The following is a 13,825-nucleotide window of genomic DNA, read 5'->3' on the forward strand; positions in this document are numbered from 1 at the left end:
GTACAGAAATGAACCATTTTTGATTCCTCCTTAAGTCATTTTTATTTGATATGTGGTAAACACGTGTTTATGGCTATTGCCAGGACAGACTGGTTCTGTACATGGAATAGGGAGATGCCATGTTGTCTTTCATGCATCAGAATGTATTGGGTTGGCCCTGAGCACCTCTGGGAGCTCACAAGCAGCAAAGAAACAACGCATTGGGTATCCTGCTCTTTGTCCCAGCATCATCTAGCATCAGTCTCTAATTGGGGACCTGTTCCCTATGAACTTACCCAATTGATTTTAAGCTGGTGGCAAAGCTGTGCATAAAAGACCATCCTCAAGACCTTACAAGGTTGGTAAGTTAGCTAGCTTGTCTGTATTGAAATTAAACCCCTATTTACAAGCACCTCCAAATGTGTGGCTTGCATGCAATATGAAGTGGGATTGTGACTAGAACTGTCACACCACACATCATAATGCGCAAGGACACAGTGTTGGGACCCCATATATGGGCTGAATCATTTCACACCAATTAGGAGAGGCCATTACGGCATAGGTTGGTTAGAGCTATACATGTTGGATTCTACTGCGGCCACCCACGTGAAGTTTTGTGTGGAACTCTGCGGCAGTGACGTTCCTTCTGTTACCAATAGGAGTCTTTACATTTGGAGGTTTCCATGAACAGCATGACAGGGTTGGTGGATTCTGTTAAATACCCTGTGGAACAGTTTATGGAAACCCCACTAAGGTCAGAAAACTGCAGACTGAGCATCCCCACTTTATCTGATGTCTGTAACAAAGCATTCTTTTGTTTGTCCTATAGCAGAGATTTATGCTGCTGTTTAGTCATTTAGTTGTGTCAGACTCTTCGTGACCCCATGGACCAGAACACGCCAGCAGAGATTTATAGGAAATACTATTATAGGAATTGATATATGTTAGAGAAATATGATATTCAAGGCACTAGATATAAGGATCTGAAACATCACAGAAGGATGAGAAGTCAAAATGTTACGGGAATATTGTATGGAAACTGAATCGAAATTTTTAAACTGTATAAAAATCAATTAATAATTATGACCCAAAAAAAGGAATTCCATGAACTGTTTTTTTTTCTGGGTCTTTTTTGGATTGCAAGTGCTTTCAAGTACAGCCCTGTCATAGCTGTTTTGGCAAGCACCATGTGCTTAGATGATTATATACATTTATATACACAGATTTTATTGCTTAATAGTCTTGACTGTTGCTTAAGGGAGGACCTAAGTGTCAAGGAGTATAGCAGCCTCATTTCCTATGTTCTTTCTTTAGTGCTAGGATGTGACATGAGGTAAAACTCTCCAGTTCCTTCAGAACCTGCAGTGTCCCTTTTCCCGGCAAAGAAGATATAAGTTGGAATATCTTAATGCATGTGAGGGGTGGCGGGGAAGATCAATGCCACAAAGAGCTGGAATAGTACTCCTCTTTTAGTAGTCTTGTCTGCTGTGATTATCTTCAGAAGCACGAATAAAACAGACACCAGGTTTTAAACTGATGTATGTAAGTCAACTTGAACACTGTTTCAACAGTGGAAGGACAGGATGCAGATTTCCCAAAAGCTACACATATACAGCAAGACAAATATAAAAGTCCCCCCCCCAAACTGCCAGTTTCAAGTTCTGACAGGGCAAACCTCAATCCCCATTTTAAGAGGAATACCCAATCTCTCGGTTCCATTCTTACTTCAGTCTCAGGTCATCAGATTTGCTGGCATCAATTTTGACTTTGACCCAGGCGGAGATTGGCTCTGCCATCTGTTCTGTTATCCCGCTGCCTTGAACAGCCAGCCAGAGTACCACAGCCTGGAGAGCCTCCTCTAACAAGCCCAGTTTCCTGTAATTCTCCACTTGAAGCTTAAAGCAATTGTGTAGCTGCGAAGAGAAAGAAAAGCATTCAAGTAGCATGCAGTGGAGACTAGTCTTCCTTCCTGAAGAGAAGGAAGTAAAGCCATTCTGCTTCAGGTTCTCATTAGCTGGAGCAGTGTTTCCCAAACGTGGGTCTCCAGCCGTTCTCGGACTACAATTCCTATCACCCCTGGTCTTGCGAGGGATGGTGGGAGTTGTAGTCCTAAAACAGCTGGAGACCCAGGTTTGGGAAACAGTGAGCTACAGCAAGAACTGCTCAACTACAGCCTATGCTGTAGTTCTAACTGTCTTCTAACTGACCAACTCCTCAGATGTCATGCTAAGACCCCCCCCTGGGGCGCGTTCCAAAAAAAACAGGGCAACTCATTATAGGTTACTGCACTTCTATTTGGCTCTTCTGCCAAAAAGTTCCTGGCTTTATTCATGGGTTATACGTGCTGATGAAACCTCCTGCAGTGATACGTTGAACTGCCCTGATGTCACAGATTATCTGCTCTCAAACTTCTGGATGCCATTGCTAGAAAATCCAAGATGTGACTTGGGAGGGTGGGGGAGAGATAAAAAGGTAAAGGTAAAGGGACCCCTGACCATTAGGTCCAGTCGTGACCGACTCTGGGGTTGCGCGCTCATCTCGCATTATTGGCCGAGGGAGCCGGCGTATAGCTTCCAGGTCATGTGGCCAGCATGACAAAGCCGCTTCTGGCAAACCAGAGCAGCACATGGAAACGCCGTTTACCTTCCCGCTGTAGCGGTTCCTATTTATCCACTTGCATTTTGACGTGCTTTCGAACTGCTAGGTTGGCAGGAGCTGGGACCAAGCAACGGGAGCTCACCCCGTCACAGGGATTCGAACCGCCGACCTTCTGATCAGCAAGCCCTAGGCTCAGTGGTTTAACCACAGCGCCACCTGGTGGGGGAGAGATAGGGAGGAGCAAAAGCCTGCAGAAGGCGCAGGCAGGGGTGTAAGACAACAGTAAGAAGGGTTGGAACATCACGTGGTCCACAGAAAAGAGCTGAAAAAGAGAGGAAGCAAGGAGGAGGGCTGCAATTAAACATACTGGCTTTGAGTCAGCCAGCCAAATCAGTAGTTGCAGGCCTCTGAGTACCATTTTAATCCTAGCACCTACGAACAGGTTGGACGATATGATGCCCTCCATATACTGTACTGTTGGACTCCAACTCCCATCAGCCCCAGCCAGCACAGCCAATTGCCTAGAATGATGGGAATTGCACTACACAAAGACTGGAGGATGCCATGTTGGCTACCCCTGAGTTAAGTCAAAGCAACAATCCTACACATTTTTAAAAGTAAGCTCCTTTGAACTCAGATGACCTAGCTTTTCAAAGTAATTAAACACAGGGCGATTTGTCCGAGCACCTCCATCCCTAAATCCTAGAAATCTGAACCCAGGGCCAAGCTCATTATTATTCCCATCACACTATGCTATATTGAACTCAGTACTTCTTCAAACAAAATGAGAGTCTATCCAGAGCTCAGGGAAAACAGCAACCTGCAGGTGCATGTTCCGTAGTTCATGGAATTTCGCCCGTGTGCCTCCTCCATGCCAGCTTAGCACACTACAAGCAACACTTTTCGTTACCTTTTCTGTAGACAAATCTGAACAACTGACAATCTCCTCCTTTGCCAAGCGTCTGCAGAAAAGCTCCACGATAGAGTTAGACTCCGCATACATCTTATGACAGTAGAAGTTATATGCCAGCCGTGATATACAGTATGCTGTTAGAAAAAGAAAACCAATCTTAAAAACTACCTTCAATGGGTATTAAAACCTACTTATGACAGAAAACTACAAAACCGATTACTGATTCATCTCTTGAAGCAGAAATCCAATTGACCCAACTGATCCTGTATGGTCCAGGATACTTCCACTAGGTGGAACATCTAGCTCAGTATTGTTTACACAATGCCAGGGATTGAGACTAGAATGCTTTACCCCTAAGCTACAGCTCTTCTCCTTAGTCCAAAACTTGCCCATTCAAACTTTGTTCTGAAAAGGTAATGAGCTTAAAGAAGCTATAGTTGTTTACCATCAAGATTTCGGGTTGGTGATCAGATTTTAACTAGCACAATATTTTCAATTAAGCCAAGGGCAGAAGGACCAATATAGACCAAACTCTGCACAAAATCAAGACACAGGTAAAGGTCTCTTCCTAAACAAGCTCTTTCCCAGAGACAACAGCAACAGCGATTTGGACTGGTTTTTCCCCTTACACACCTTCAGCGGCTCATTACCCCTCCACCTGTTAATCAGGATCGCGCACAACTCAGGTGCTGAGATAATTCTAGCAGAACCTCTCTTACCGCTCACACCTCTGGCGGGGATTGAGGAGCCCCTTGCTTGTGCCTCAGGAGAAAGAACCAAGAAAAAGGACCCTTGGGATACATGGGGCCCTCAGTTACCAATCCCTAATCCCATCCATCAGAATTTTAGCGAGTGACATGTAATGTCTCCAAGTTCTCCAGCAAGTTCAGCTTGCCAAAGGCAATCTACCCACCCACACACCAATTAAAGAGAGAAAGGTGGACACCTCAGAGACTGAGAGAGATGCCAAAAATGAAGAATGCATTCTTCTTTCTTCCTTATTTTGGCCCTCAACTTATCTGTACACAGCTCCATCTGTCCTACCTTCAGACTCGGCCAGCTGGAGAAAGACAGCTGGAAACCAACCTGAGAAATCCAGGTATTCAGCCTGCTCTTTCTTGGGAAGTCCTACTAGCATATCCAACATCCAAGTGACAACCTTCTGAAGATACACCAGTAACTCTGGCAGTGCTGCAGATTCCGGCCCCTGTGTGGAAATCCAAAAATTTTAGGAATTAAAACAGGAGGGGGAACTTCAAGACTCAAAGCAACAGTTCACCACAGGGCATCTGCAACAGATAGTAGATAATCACCTTGATCAAGTTCAATGGTCAAAGTACCTAGGGTCAGTTAGGAAAACTATGCTGCAACTGATATGGTATGATTGAGGAATTGTGGGTGTGCTGCAGTCTCCTCCCTTTTTCCAAATAAATTATTATTACAGTACTAGAAATATAATGATACAAGAATAGAAAAGAGCATAGAAAAGCACAAAAGGTATGAAAGTGAAGGAAAAACTGCAAGAAAACACAGTTAAAAGTTTTACATTTCAAAATAACTAACTTCACTATTTCTCAAATACTTAAAATATGCTTAATAAACGCATTGCTCCTCTGAACACTGTACGTACACTTCCTGCTTCATCGTCTTGATACGGTATGACATTCTCAGAGAAGCATGAATTCAGTCTCTGTCCCCAAAATTCCTTATTTTCTTTTAATATAATTCACTAACCAAGGCTTCTTTAAACTCCTCCTGCATTTTCACCACTGTTAATTGTATTAATCCAAACTGCTAATCAATTCAGTTTCAGGTTGTTGTTGTTGTTGTTTAAAGTTCCTCATTCAAGGCATCAGATAGCCACCACATCACATCCTATTGCTTTTTTAGCCAGATATGCTCATTTTGATGTGTGCATTCTTGGTAGGGAAAGAGGCTTGTGCCACACATTACACAGTCAAGTTGAGGCATTGTTTCTGCCCTTCAGAGGTCAGCTTCCACGTTCACAGCTAAAAAGACTACACTTCTCTCTTATTTATGAACCATGGGTGTTCTGTTGATGTGAGAGGAACCATGTCAGCATCTTGTCTATACAGTTGTACCTCGGAAGTTGAACAGAATCCGTTCTAGAAATCCATTTGGCTTCCAAAGCGCGGCTTCTGATTGGCTAGCGGAAGCCCTGTCAAATGTTTCACTTCACAAAGAACATTCAAAAACCGGAACACTCACTTCTGGTTTTCAATCGTTCGGGAGCTGGAACGTTAGACTCCCAAGGTGTTCGGGAGCTGAGGTACGACTGTATAGGAATCGGGTAGGTGATAAAAGTGAGCTATTTCTTGTTTGATCAAAGTTCCATTTAGCCCAGAACTGTCTTCTTCAGAGATGGGGGAATCAGTGGCTCTCCAGATGTTGTTGGACTATATCTCCCATCAACCTCAGCCAGAATGCTCAATGCTCAGGAATGATGGGCGTTCCAGTCTAGCAGTGTTCGGAAGACCACAGGTTCTTCATCCCTGGTCTATTCTGACAGGGAGCAGCAATTCAACAATTCTCCAGGCAAGCGTCTTTCATAGTCCTGCTACCAGACGTTTTGACAGAAGACTAAAAGCTCCCCCACCGAGACAGCAAGCAACTTCTGCTGAGCCAAGACTTAAAGAGACTAAGACTTATTTATCCTGCCCAAGGAAGACAACCTCAGTCTTACGTCCACAAACTGAATGTTTTTGTCCATTCAAGACAGACTTACCTGCAGAGTCTGTAGAGTGTCGGATACCAAAGTCGTGTACATCTGGAAGTAGTGGTACAGTTGCTTCTTCAGAGCTTGCTGCTGTCTCATGGTCTCCGGCAGAACCTTGTAGAAGACAAAGACAACAGAAAGTATTTGGAACAATCCCAGGTCAAACCTGTATAAGATTACTCGCAAAACCTTTAATGCGCTGAAAGCCCTCCTAAAAATCCCATTAAAACAAAAACAGTAGCACTCTAGTGATAGCAGAGGAACTGGCCTATTTTAATTTGAGACAGGAAAAATACAATTTATTAATCTACCTACCACCATTAGCAGAGTTTACAAAGTCTTTTCACACTTCAGTGTCAAATGCAATCAATAAGAACTTGGAAAACATATTTCTAAGATGTAACTCCAACATTTGCATTCTGAAAATCTGATTGTGCCCCCTCTTCTCTCTCTCTCTCTCTCACACACACACCAACTATTTAGAAGGCTGTACTTTGAAAATCAACTTTCTAGATCTCACAATAGCAGAGCAAAGGTATTTATCCTACCTATCCCCACCCACCTCCTCTTGCCCATACAGGCTAAACCAGGGGTTGTTAACCTGGTCCCTACCGCCCACTAGTGGGCGTTTCAGGATTCTAGGTGGGCGGTAGGGGGTTCTATAGCACTAGCTGAATCCTCCTTCCATCAAGCACTGGTGGGCAGTAAGGAAATTCTACCATCAAGAAAGATGCATTAGTGGGTGGTAGGTATAAAAAGGTTGACTACCCCTGGGCTAAACCAATGGAATAAAACATGTTTTGAAAGCCTTAAGTCAGGGGTCCCCAGACTTACCGGGCTTCGGGCCGGAGAGCAGGGGAGTGCGCGCGCAGCGGGCCGGGGGCGGGGGAGTGCGTGCCCGTGCGCACACGCACACGGTCGGAAAAAAACCGCCGAAAATCACTTGTGCGCATGCGTATGGGCCTCCCCCGACCCGGAAGTGCATCGGAAATGACCTCTTCTGGGTCGGGAGAGGCCCATACGCATGCGCACAAAGGATTTTTGGCGATTTTTTGCCGATTTTGAAGATCGCCGCCGCGCGCCGTAAGAGCGGGCGGCAGCAGCGGGCGGCGGGGGTCGTCGCGGGCCGGATTGGGAGGCTAATTGGGCCGCATCCGGCCCAGGGGCCGTAGTCTGGGGACCCCTGCCTTAAGTGTTCATTGAACCACATTCATTGAATCTCTGCATAATCTGCACCAGGCATCCCCAAACTTTGGCCCTCCAGATGTTTTGGCCTACAACTCCCATGATCCCTAACTAACAGGATCAGCAGTCAGGGATGTTGGGAAATGTAGTCCAAAACATCTGGAGGGCTGAAGTTTGGGGATGCCTGGTCTGCACCTTCCCCTCCCCAAATCCAGGATAAAACCCTATTGTTTACATCTTAGCCATGCACTACTGCTCTCACAAAGACATCCAGGACTATATGAAAGGATAGACGGGGAAAGCTTTACTCACTAAACCCATCAGCTTCTGGAGTAATGCGACGTAACTTTCCATGAAGGCAGAGATCCCCAGAATATCATGCAGGTTAAAGAAGCCCTGTTTGCTGTTCTTTGCAAGTCCATACAAAGGGGTTACGAGCAACTGGCAGCTTTCAGTCAGCACTCTAAGCAGGGGCTCTTGATGATCTGTTGAGGAGTTTAGAGCCTCAGTAGCTTGGATGAAGAAGGGCTTTACTGAACCCTCAGCCTGCACCAACACTTTGTTCAGCTCGACTCCAGCAGAGAGTACGTCTAAAGCCACACTAAAGCAATGGCCCTCATTGCTGGACTTTTTCAAGTAGTCACTGAATTGCTGGATAACTTCATCGCTCTCTTTGAAGCAGCCACTTTTGCAGAGGTAACGGCACCTCACCACAGTGAGCTCAAAGATGCAGAGACAGTCCTGGAAGGCCAAATGCGCACCCACACCCCTCTTTTCCAGAAGGGCAGCAACCAACAGGCGGAAGAACTCTGCACTGAGAAAATGGGCCTCTTCCTTTCTCAGAGGACTCCGCTGGGCCTCAAATGTCACAGCTGCAATGGAGGCATGCCGGGCCACCTTGGAGGTGAAGTACGGGGCCTCCTGAGGCAAGAGGTTGGCGGCATCGTTCTCCAGAAGCACCAAGAAGCGTACAGCTTGCAGCTGGGTGGAGAGCACGGCCCTGAACTCTGCTGGAGTCTTGTCCAGTTTAGCCCTGCCATCCACACTCTTCCACAGCACACCAAAGGTGCTTTGGGCAACAGCCGCATAGTCATGAGCAGGCACCTGGGGAGGCTGGTACTTCAAGAGTTCCTCATAGAGGAGATCAGCAAACATTAGGCAAGAATCAGAGGAGCCCTGAGCAGCCACAGCCCTCAGCAAATGGTACAGCAACTTTTCCAAGTAGAGAGGAATATACTGGAGCCTTGCTGCAGTGTAGCCGCCATAGGCTGCCTTGGCTAGGGCCTGGAGACTTTCCAAGTGAGCAGGGCAGTCCAAACCTTCACCAAGCCTGTGGATGCAAGCCCGTAGGATTCTATCACATGCTGTAACCTGTTTGGAGGCTTGGCTTGGGCAGTCTGCATTTTTGGGTTCCCCCTCAAGGCATTCCTGAAATTGAGAGGAGACTTTTAGTATCATTGTTAGAGCATCTCACCATTTTTAAAGCTTACTAACCGCCTTCTGGAGGCAATGTATCTATGTGTACCAAGAATGGGGAACTCTGTGGCCCTCCAGATGTTTCTGAACTTCAACCACCATTAGTCCCAACCAGCATGGACAGGGATGATGGGGGCTGGAGTCCCACAACAACATATGGATGGCTACAGGTTCTCCATCACTGATTTATTCAAACAGAAAAGCATGCATCTAGAGTCCCATTTGGGCATTGTGAGAGCTGGCATTTCTTCTCCAAGCACAGCCATGTCAACTTAAGTAATGGTCAGTTAAAGGTTTCCAGAAAGCTCACAAGCTATCCCCCCCAATAACTGGTATTCATATTCACAGATACCGTATACTGTGTCTAATTCTCGGGATTCCATTTACTCACCATGGCGAATAATAGCCATATAACCCTCTTTCAAAAGCCATTCCTTATCAACACATCTAGCAGCATTACCTTCAACTCAGACAACAAAGTCAGTGTTTCTTGGGAAGTGCTGGTCCGCGCCACAAAATCCACGTCTTTGAGGAACTTCATCTCGCATCCTGCAGAAAGTAAGAATACAAATAAAGTTACCAGCCCATACGCAGAGCTGAGCCAGGTCTCTCTCTCTCATTTAGTCTGGTCCTATATCCCTCATCTCTACCTTGTTACAATACAAAATCATTACAGTGTCACAGAATCACAGAATTTGAAGGGACATTGAGGCTCATCTAGTCCAACCCCCTGCAATGCAAGAATATTTGAGTCACATCTCCTATCTTGGTGCTTAAACAGCAATAATTTACACCAGAAAAAAGGGCTGCTACTGGTGGCGACAGTGTGTTGGCAGCAACTAGAAAACCATAAAATAGGAAGTCCCAACTAGACCAGAGTTTACTGAGCTCAAGAAAGGCTTCCATATCTGAACTGCTACACACACAAATACTCCTTGAGTCTCTCACTGTTGCTTGCATGCCAATTCCTCTCATTAGGTATGGAGCATAAGAAGAGCCTGGCTACTAGGTCATTTAAAGGGGTTAATTGATTGTATTGCTAAGCCACTTTTCATTCAAATGAACCTCTAAGCAGTTTACCAACAATAAACAACAACAAACAGCAATAAATAAATGACAACATAGCAGAACATAATAGAGCACCACAAACACAGCACAACTCATATAAAGCAACTGACAAATAATCAATTAAACAATCTACAAAACACTATTAACGAAGCAGCAATAAAGAAAACAGGCTAAACCTCACAATTACATCGAAAGCCATATTATATGCTTAACAAATTAAGACAGCATTTATAGTCTATGGGGTGGGATTGGGAAAGGACGCTTTGAAGGGCTCCGAGTCTGCAGGGCACCTTTTACCTCAATGCAGCCCCTGCGGTTCAAGCCATCAAATTCCTCCCAAGCCCGCCAGTAGCTACACCGAATTCCGCCCTGAGGGGTGTTCACACTGACTCCAAAAAGACACTCCACAACCCTCTTCCCAGGCTGGGCTCCGGCTCCGCCACCTTTCGGAACAGAAAACCGGTTCGGCTGCTGTGGAATATATATATATATCTGCCGCTATAGAAATAACTCGGCTCGGATTCGGATTGCGCCGTGTAGACGCGCAACCCCCCCCCCCAGTATCTTACCCCCAGTCTCCCGACGACCCCTCGAAGTCGCTCCCCTAACCGGCAGCCGCGCGAGGCAAACAAGCGAGGAAGCCTGCAAGCGGAGCCGCGCCCCGCGCGCTCCCCGTTCAAATCGGATCCCGCGGCCAATCACCGTTGCCGCCTTGTAGCTCCGCCTTTCCCGGGGAAGTCCTTCGCGGGCTGCGCTTCCCGGCTGCGGAAACAGCGTAGCGCCTCGTGGTATTTGCTCCGGCTGCTGCTTGCTGCAAGCGAGCCCTACCTACGAAATGCATTGCCGCTTTGCATAGGATCGCGTATGTTATTGCTGCGGCTAGTGATGGTCCACGGCGGACCCGTTGCCCTTGGATTTGAACTTACGAGAAGAGATTTCGACTAAACGTCGGGAAGAGCTCTCTGACAGGAAGAGCTGTTCCGACAGTGGAACGGTCTGCCACTAGAGGTGGTGGTGGGCTCTCCTTCCTTGGAGTTTTTAAAGCAGAGCTTGGTTGGATGGATGGCCATCTGCCACGGGTGCTTTTGTTGAGATTTATGCATCTCAGGGGGTTGGACTAGACCCTTGGGGGCCCTTCCAACTCTTCAGACCTATGATTTCCTTCCGCACGTGGATTCAAGGGATCGGATCCTTAGCTCACTGTTCTTGCAGAAAGCTGGTGAAGTGGGCTCCGCTCAGCTCCAAATCTGCAAGCCTCTTGGTTGGTTTTTGCGCGGTGTTGCAGATTTTTGTTACTTTCGCGTGCTTTTATTGGGAGAGGAGAACATGAGCGTAGCCAGGATTTTTGTTAGGGAGGGCAGGCTTTTGTTTGGAGTGGAGCAGAACCTCCGATTTATATTGATTTTGATAGATTAGGGGGCAGATGCCCCCACTGCCTATGCCCATGGGGGAGGAGACTTTTTTAAACAGGGGAAATAGGACTGGACGTCCTCTTCTGGTGAGCCGGCCACTTCTTGCTTATGCATCCTGAGCATTTGCCATTATTTACTCTGGTGTAAGCCGCACTGATTTCAAGGCGTCTTACTCCCAAGCAAGTGTCGCAGTAAAGGGGAAAGGGCGAAGGCCAATCGACAGTGCAGGAACAAATCCCCCCAAATGTTGTCCTGCGCAGAAAGAACGGATTGAAGTCCGTGGAGAACCTCCCGCTTTTCCGTACGTTGTTGGATTCCCAATTCCCATCAGTCCCAGTTTGCATAGCCAATGGCCAAGGGAGCTGGGGGTCCAGCTTCCTGGATGCCCACAGGCTCTCCAACCCTGCGGGGAGCCCTGCACGCACAGGATCGTGGTGGTCGAGAGCTTGAGAGCTTTTGCACCATGGGCTGTCTTGATACTGTGCCACCGCCAGCTTCTTTGGCCGCGATTGCTGCAAGCAGCCCACGGACGCCGTCGGTTTCGCTAAGTGGGGAATCCACTTCCAGAGGGGAAGTCGCGCACGACCGTGCTTTGCGACAGTCGGCGCCAAAAGAGAGTTGGGTACTGTTGCTGCTGCTGCCACCTTAAAAGACGACATAGAATTGTGAGTGCAGTTTGGATAGAAGCCGTCGGAGCAACGGCAGCGCGTGTGTGCAGCGGTTTTGCTCGACGGTTTGTTGAGCTGCAGTTGGTAAGGAGGTCGCTGTTGCTTGCGTCCCGATGGCCAGCAGCTCCAAACCTCTCCAGCCCGTCACTCACGTCATTTTTGACTTGGACGGAACCCTTCTAAATACCGAAACCCTTTACACTGAAGTGATGAATGATGTGTGCGGCCACTACGGAAAACAGTTCACTTGGGAGGTGAAATCCTCCATCATGGGCAGAAGGGAAGCGGAAGCTGTGGTGATGATTCAAAAGGCGCTGGACCTCCCCATAAGCCCAGACCAAATCTTGGAAGAAAGTAAGAAGAAGAAGAAAGAGTTGTTCCCCAAATCCGTGTTTTTGCCAGGCACAGAAAAGCTCATCCGCCATTTGCATCAGCACAAGATACCCATCGCTGTGGCTAGCAGCTCCATTAAAGAGGCCTTTGACATGAAAACAGGCCACCACCAGGCCATGTTTCAATTATTTCACCATATTGTGCTGGGAGATAACCCGGAAGTGAAGGCTGGCAAGCCAGCGCCTGATATTTTTCTAGTCTGCGCAAAGAAATTTGAGCCTCCGGCCCCTCCAGAAAAGTGCCTTGTGTTTGAAGATGCGCCCAATGGGGTCAAGTCAGGCATAAGTGCCGGCATGCAAGTGGTCATGGTTCCGGATGAAAAGCTGGCGAAAGAGTTAACCAAAGAAGCTACCCTGGTCCTCAACTCCATGAGTGACTTCAAGCCAGAAATGTTCGGCCTGCCAAAATTTCAATAAGGGATAGTGTTTCATGTTGACTCCCTTAATCTTACCATATTGGACAAAATAGCAAACTCCTGATTTTTATTTTTATTATTATTATTAAAAGGCTCACCAGTCAGTTATATTCTCCATTTCTGCCAGCTCATTTATTGAAATCCGTGAATGCTAGAGAGAAAAATGGGGCATGCATGCTATGCCCCTTTTAGCAGTTGACTTATGAAAGTCTCATTTTTGGCAGTGGCCCCTGCCCCTCCAAAGAGGTTTGACCCTGAATTACACAGCCACTTGGGGAATACCAGACGGGGTGGAAATGGGGCAGGGGAATCCTTGGGTGTGAATGCAAACATTTTTCCAAAGCTCGCCTACTGTGTTGCCTTGTATTTTGCAATGATCTGCCTTCTGGTTTTATTTATTCGTTTTCTTATTGCATTTGTCTCACACCTTTATTAGCCCAAGTGAGCATATATGATTCTCCCCTTCTCTAGAGATAAGTTAGGCTGAGACGGTGGACAGGGCCACAGTCAGCTACCTAGTTCTTTGCATGAACTGGGGATTTGAACCTGGGTCACCCATGCTCTAGTCTCCCAACCACTTCAAACATAAAACTCCGCCTTCTGGATTGAAAGGGAGATGGCACAAAGTAGAAAACGTTATTCTACCACCAAAGTCTCATTTGTCTCAAGGATTGTTGCCCAGCTAACTCTATAGATTATAAACCTGAAGGCTTGGCCTTGTTTGTGTTTACAGAAGTACAGGTTTTTAAAAAGTAATTTATAAGTTGTAAGCTGTTTAGACATCTCCGCCTTCACTTTACATCTTTATGAAGGACTACTCAGAATGTAACTAGAAATTTATAAATTTAAACTGAACCCTTATCATTTACTACACATCGCCCATCTAGCTGGGTTTCCCCAGCCACTCTGGATGGCCTCCAGCACACATAAAAACATTTTAAAAAATCAAACACTAAAACCTTCCCGATACAGGGCTGCCTT

The 13,825-nt window shown here is 46.6% G+C and overlaps 1 protein-coding gene and 1 pseudogene across 2 annotated transcripts in view; one reads left to right on the plus strand and one right to left on the minus strand.

Annotated features, from left to right (window-relative positions):
• ESPL1 (extra spindle pole bodies like 1, separase) overlaps positions 1 to 10,581 on the minus strand; it is a 45,728-nt gene extending 35,147 nt beyond the window's left edge. Inside the window, exons 1-7 of the mRNA XM_035099532.3 lie at positions 10,526 to 10,581; positions 9,349 to 9,437; positions 7,725 to 8,840; positions 6,237 to 6,341; positions 4,577 to 4,697; positions 3,488 to 3,624; positions 1,705 to 1,892 (exon numbers count right to left, since the gene is read on the minus strand). Coding sequence (XP_034955423.2) covers positions 1,705 to 1,892; positions 3,488 to 3,624; positions 4,577 to 4,697; positions 6,237 to 6,341; positions 7,725 to 8,840; positions 9,349 to 9,429 — 1,748 coding nt within the window. The 5' untranslated portion in view covers positions 9,430 to 9,437; positions 10,526 to 10,581. The remainder of the gene's footprint in view (positions 1 to 1,704; positions 1,893 to 3,487; positions 3,625 to 4,576; positions 4,698 to 6,236; positions 6,342 to 7,724; positions 8,841 to 9,348; positions 9,438 to 10,525) is intronic.
• Positions 10,582 to 11,266: 685 nt separating this feature from the next.
• LOC118081106 (pseudouridine-5'-phosphatase pseudogene) lies at positions 11,267 to 13,766 on the plus strand (annotated as a pseudogene). The gene has a single exon (XR_015947934.1). The product of XR_015947934.1 is annotated as a pseudouridine-5'-phosphatase pseudogene (transcript).
• The last annotated feature ends 59 nt before the right edge of the window (positions 13,767 to 13,825 follow it).

The sequence above is a fragment of the Zootoca vivipara genome, chromosome 2 (assembly GCF_965207765.1).
Source record: "Zootoca vivipara chromosome 2, rZooViv2.hap1.1, whole genome shotgun sequence".
Lineage (NCBI taxonomy): Eukaryota > Metazoa > Chordata > Lepidosauria > Squamata > Lacertidae > Zootoca > Zootoca vivipara.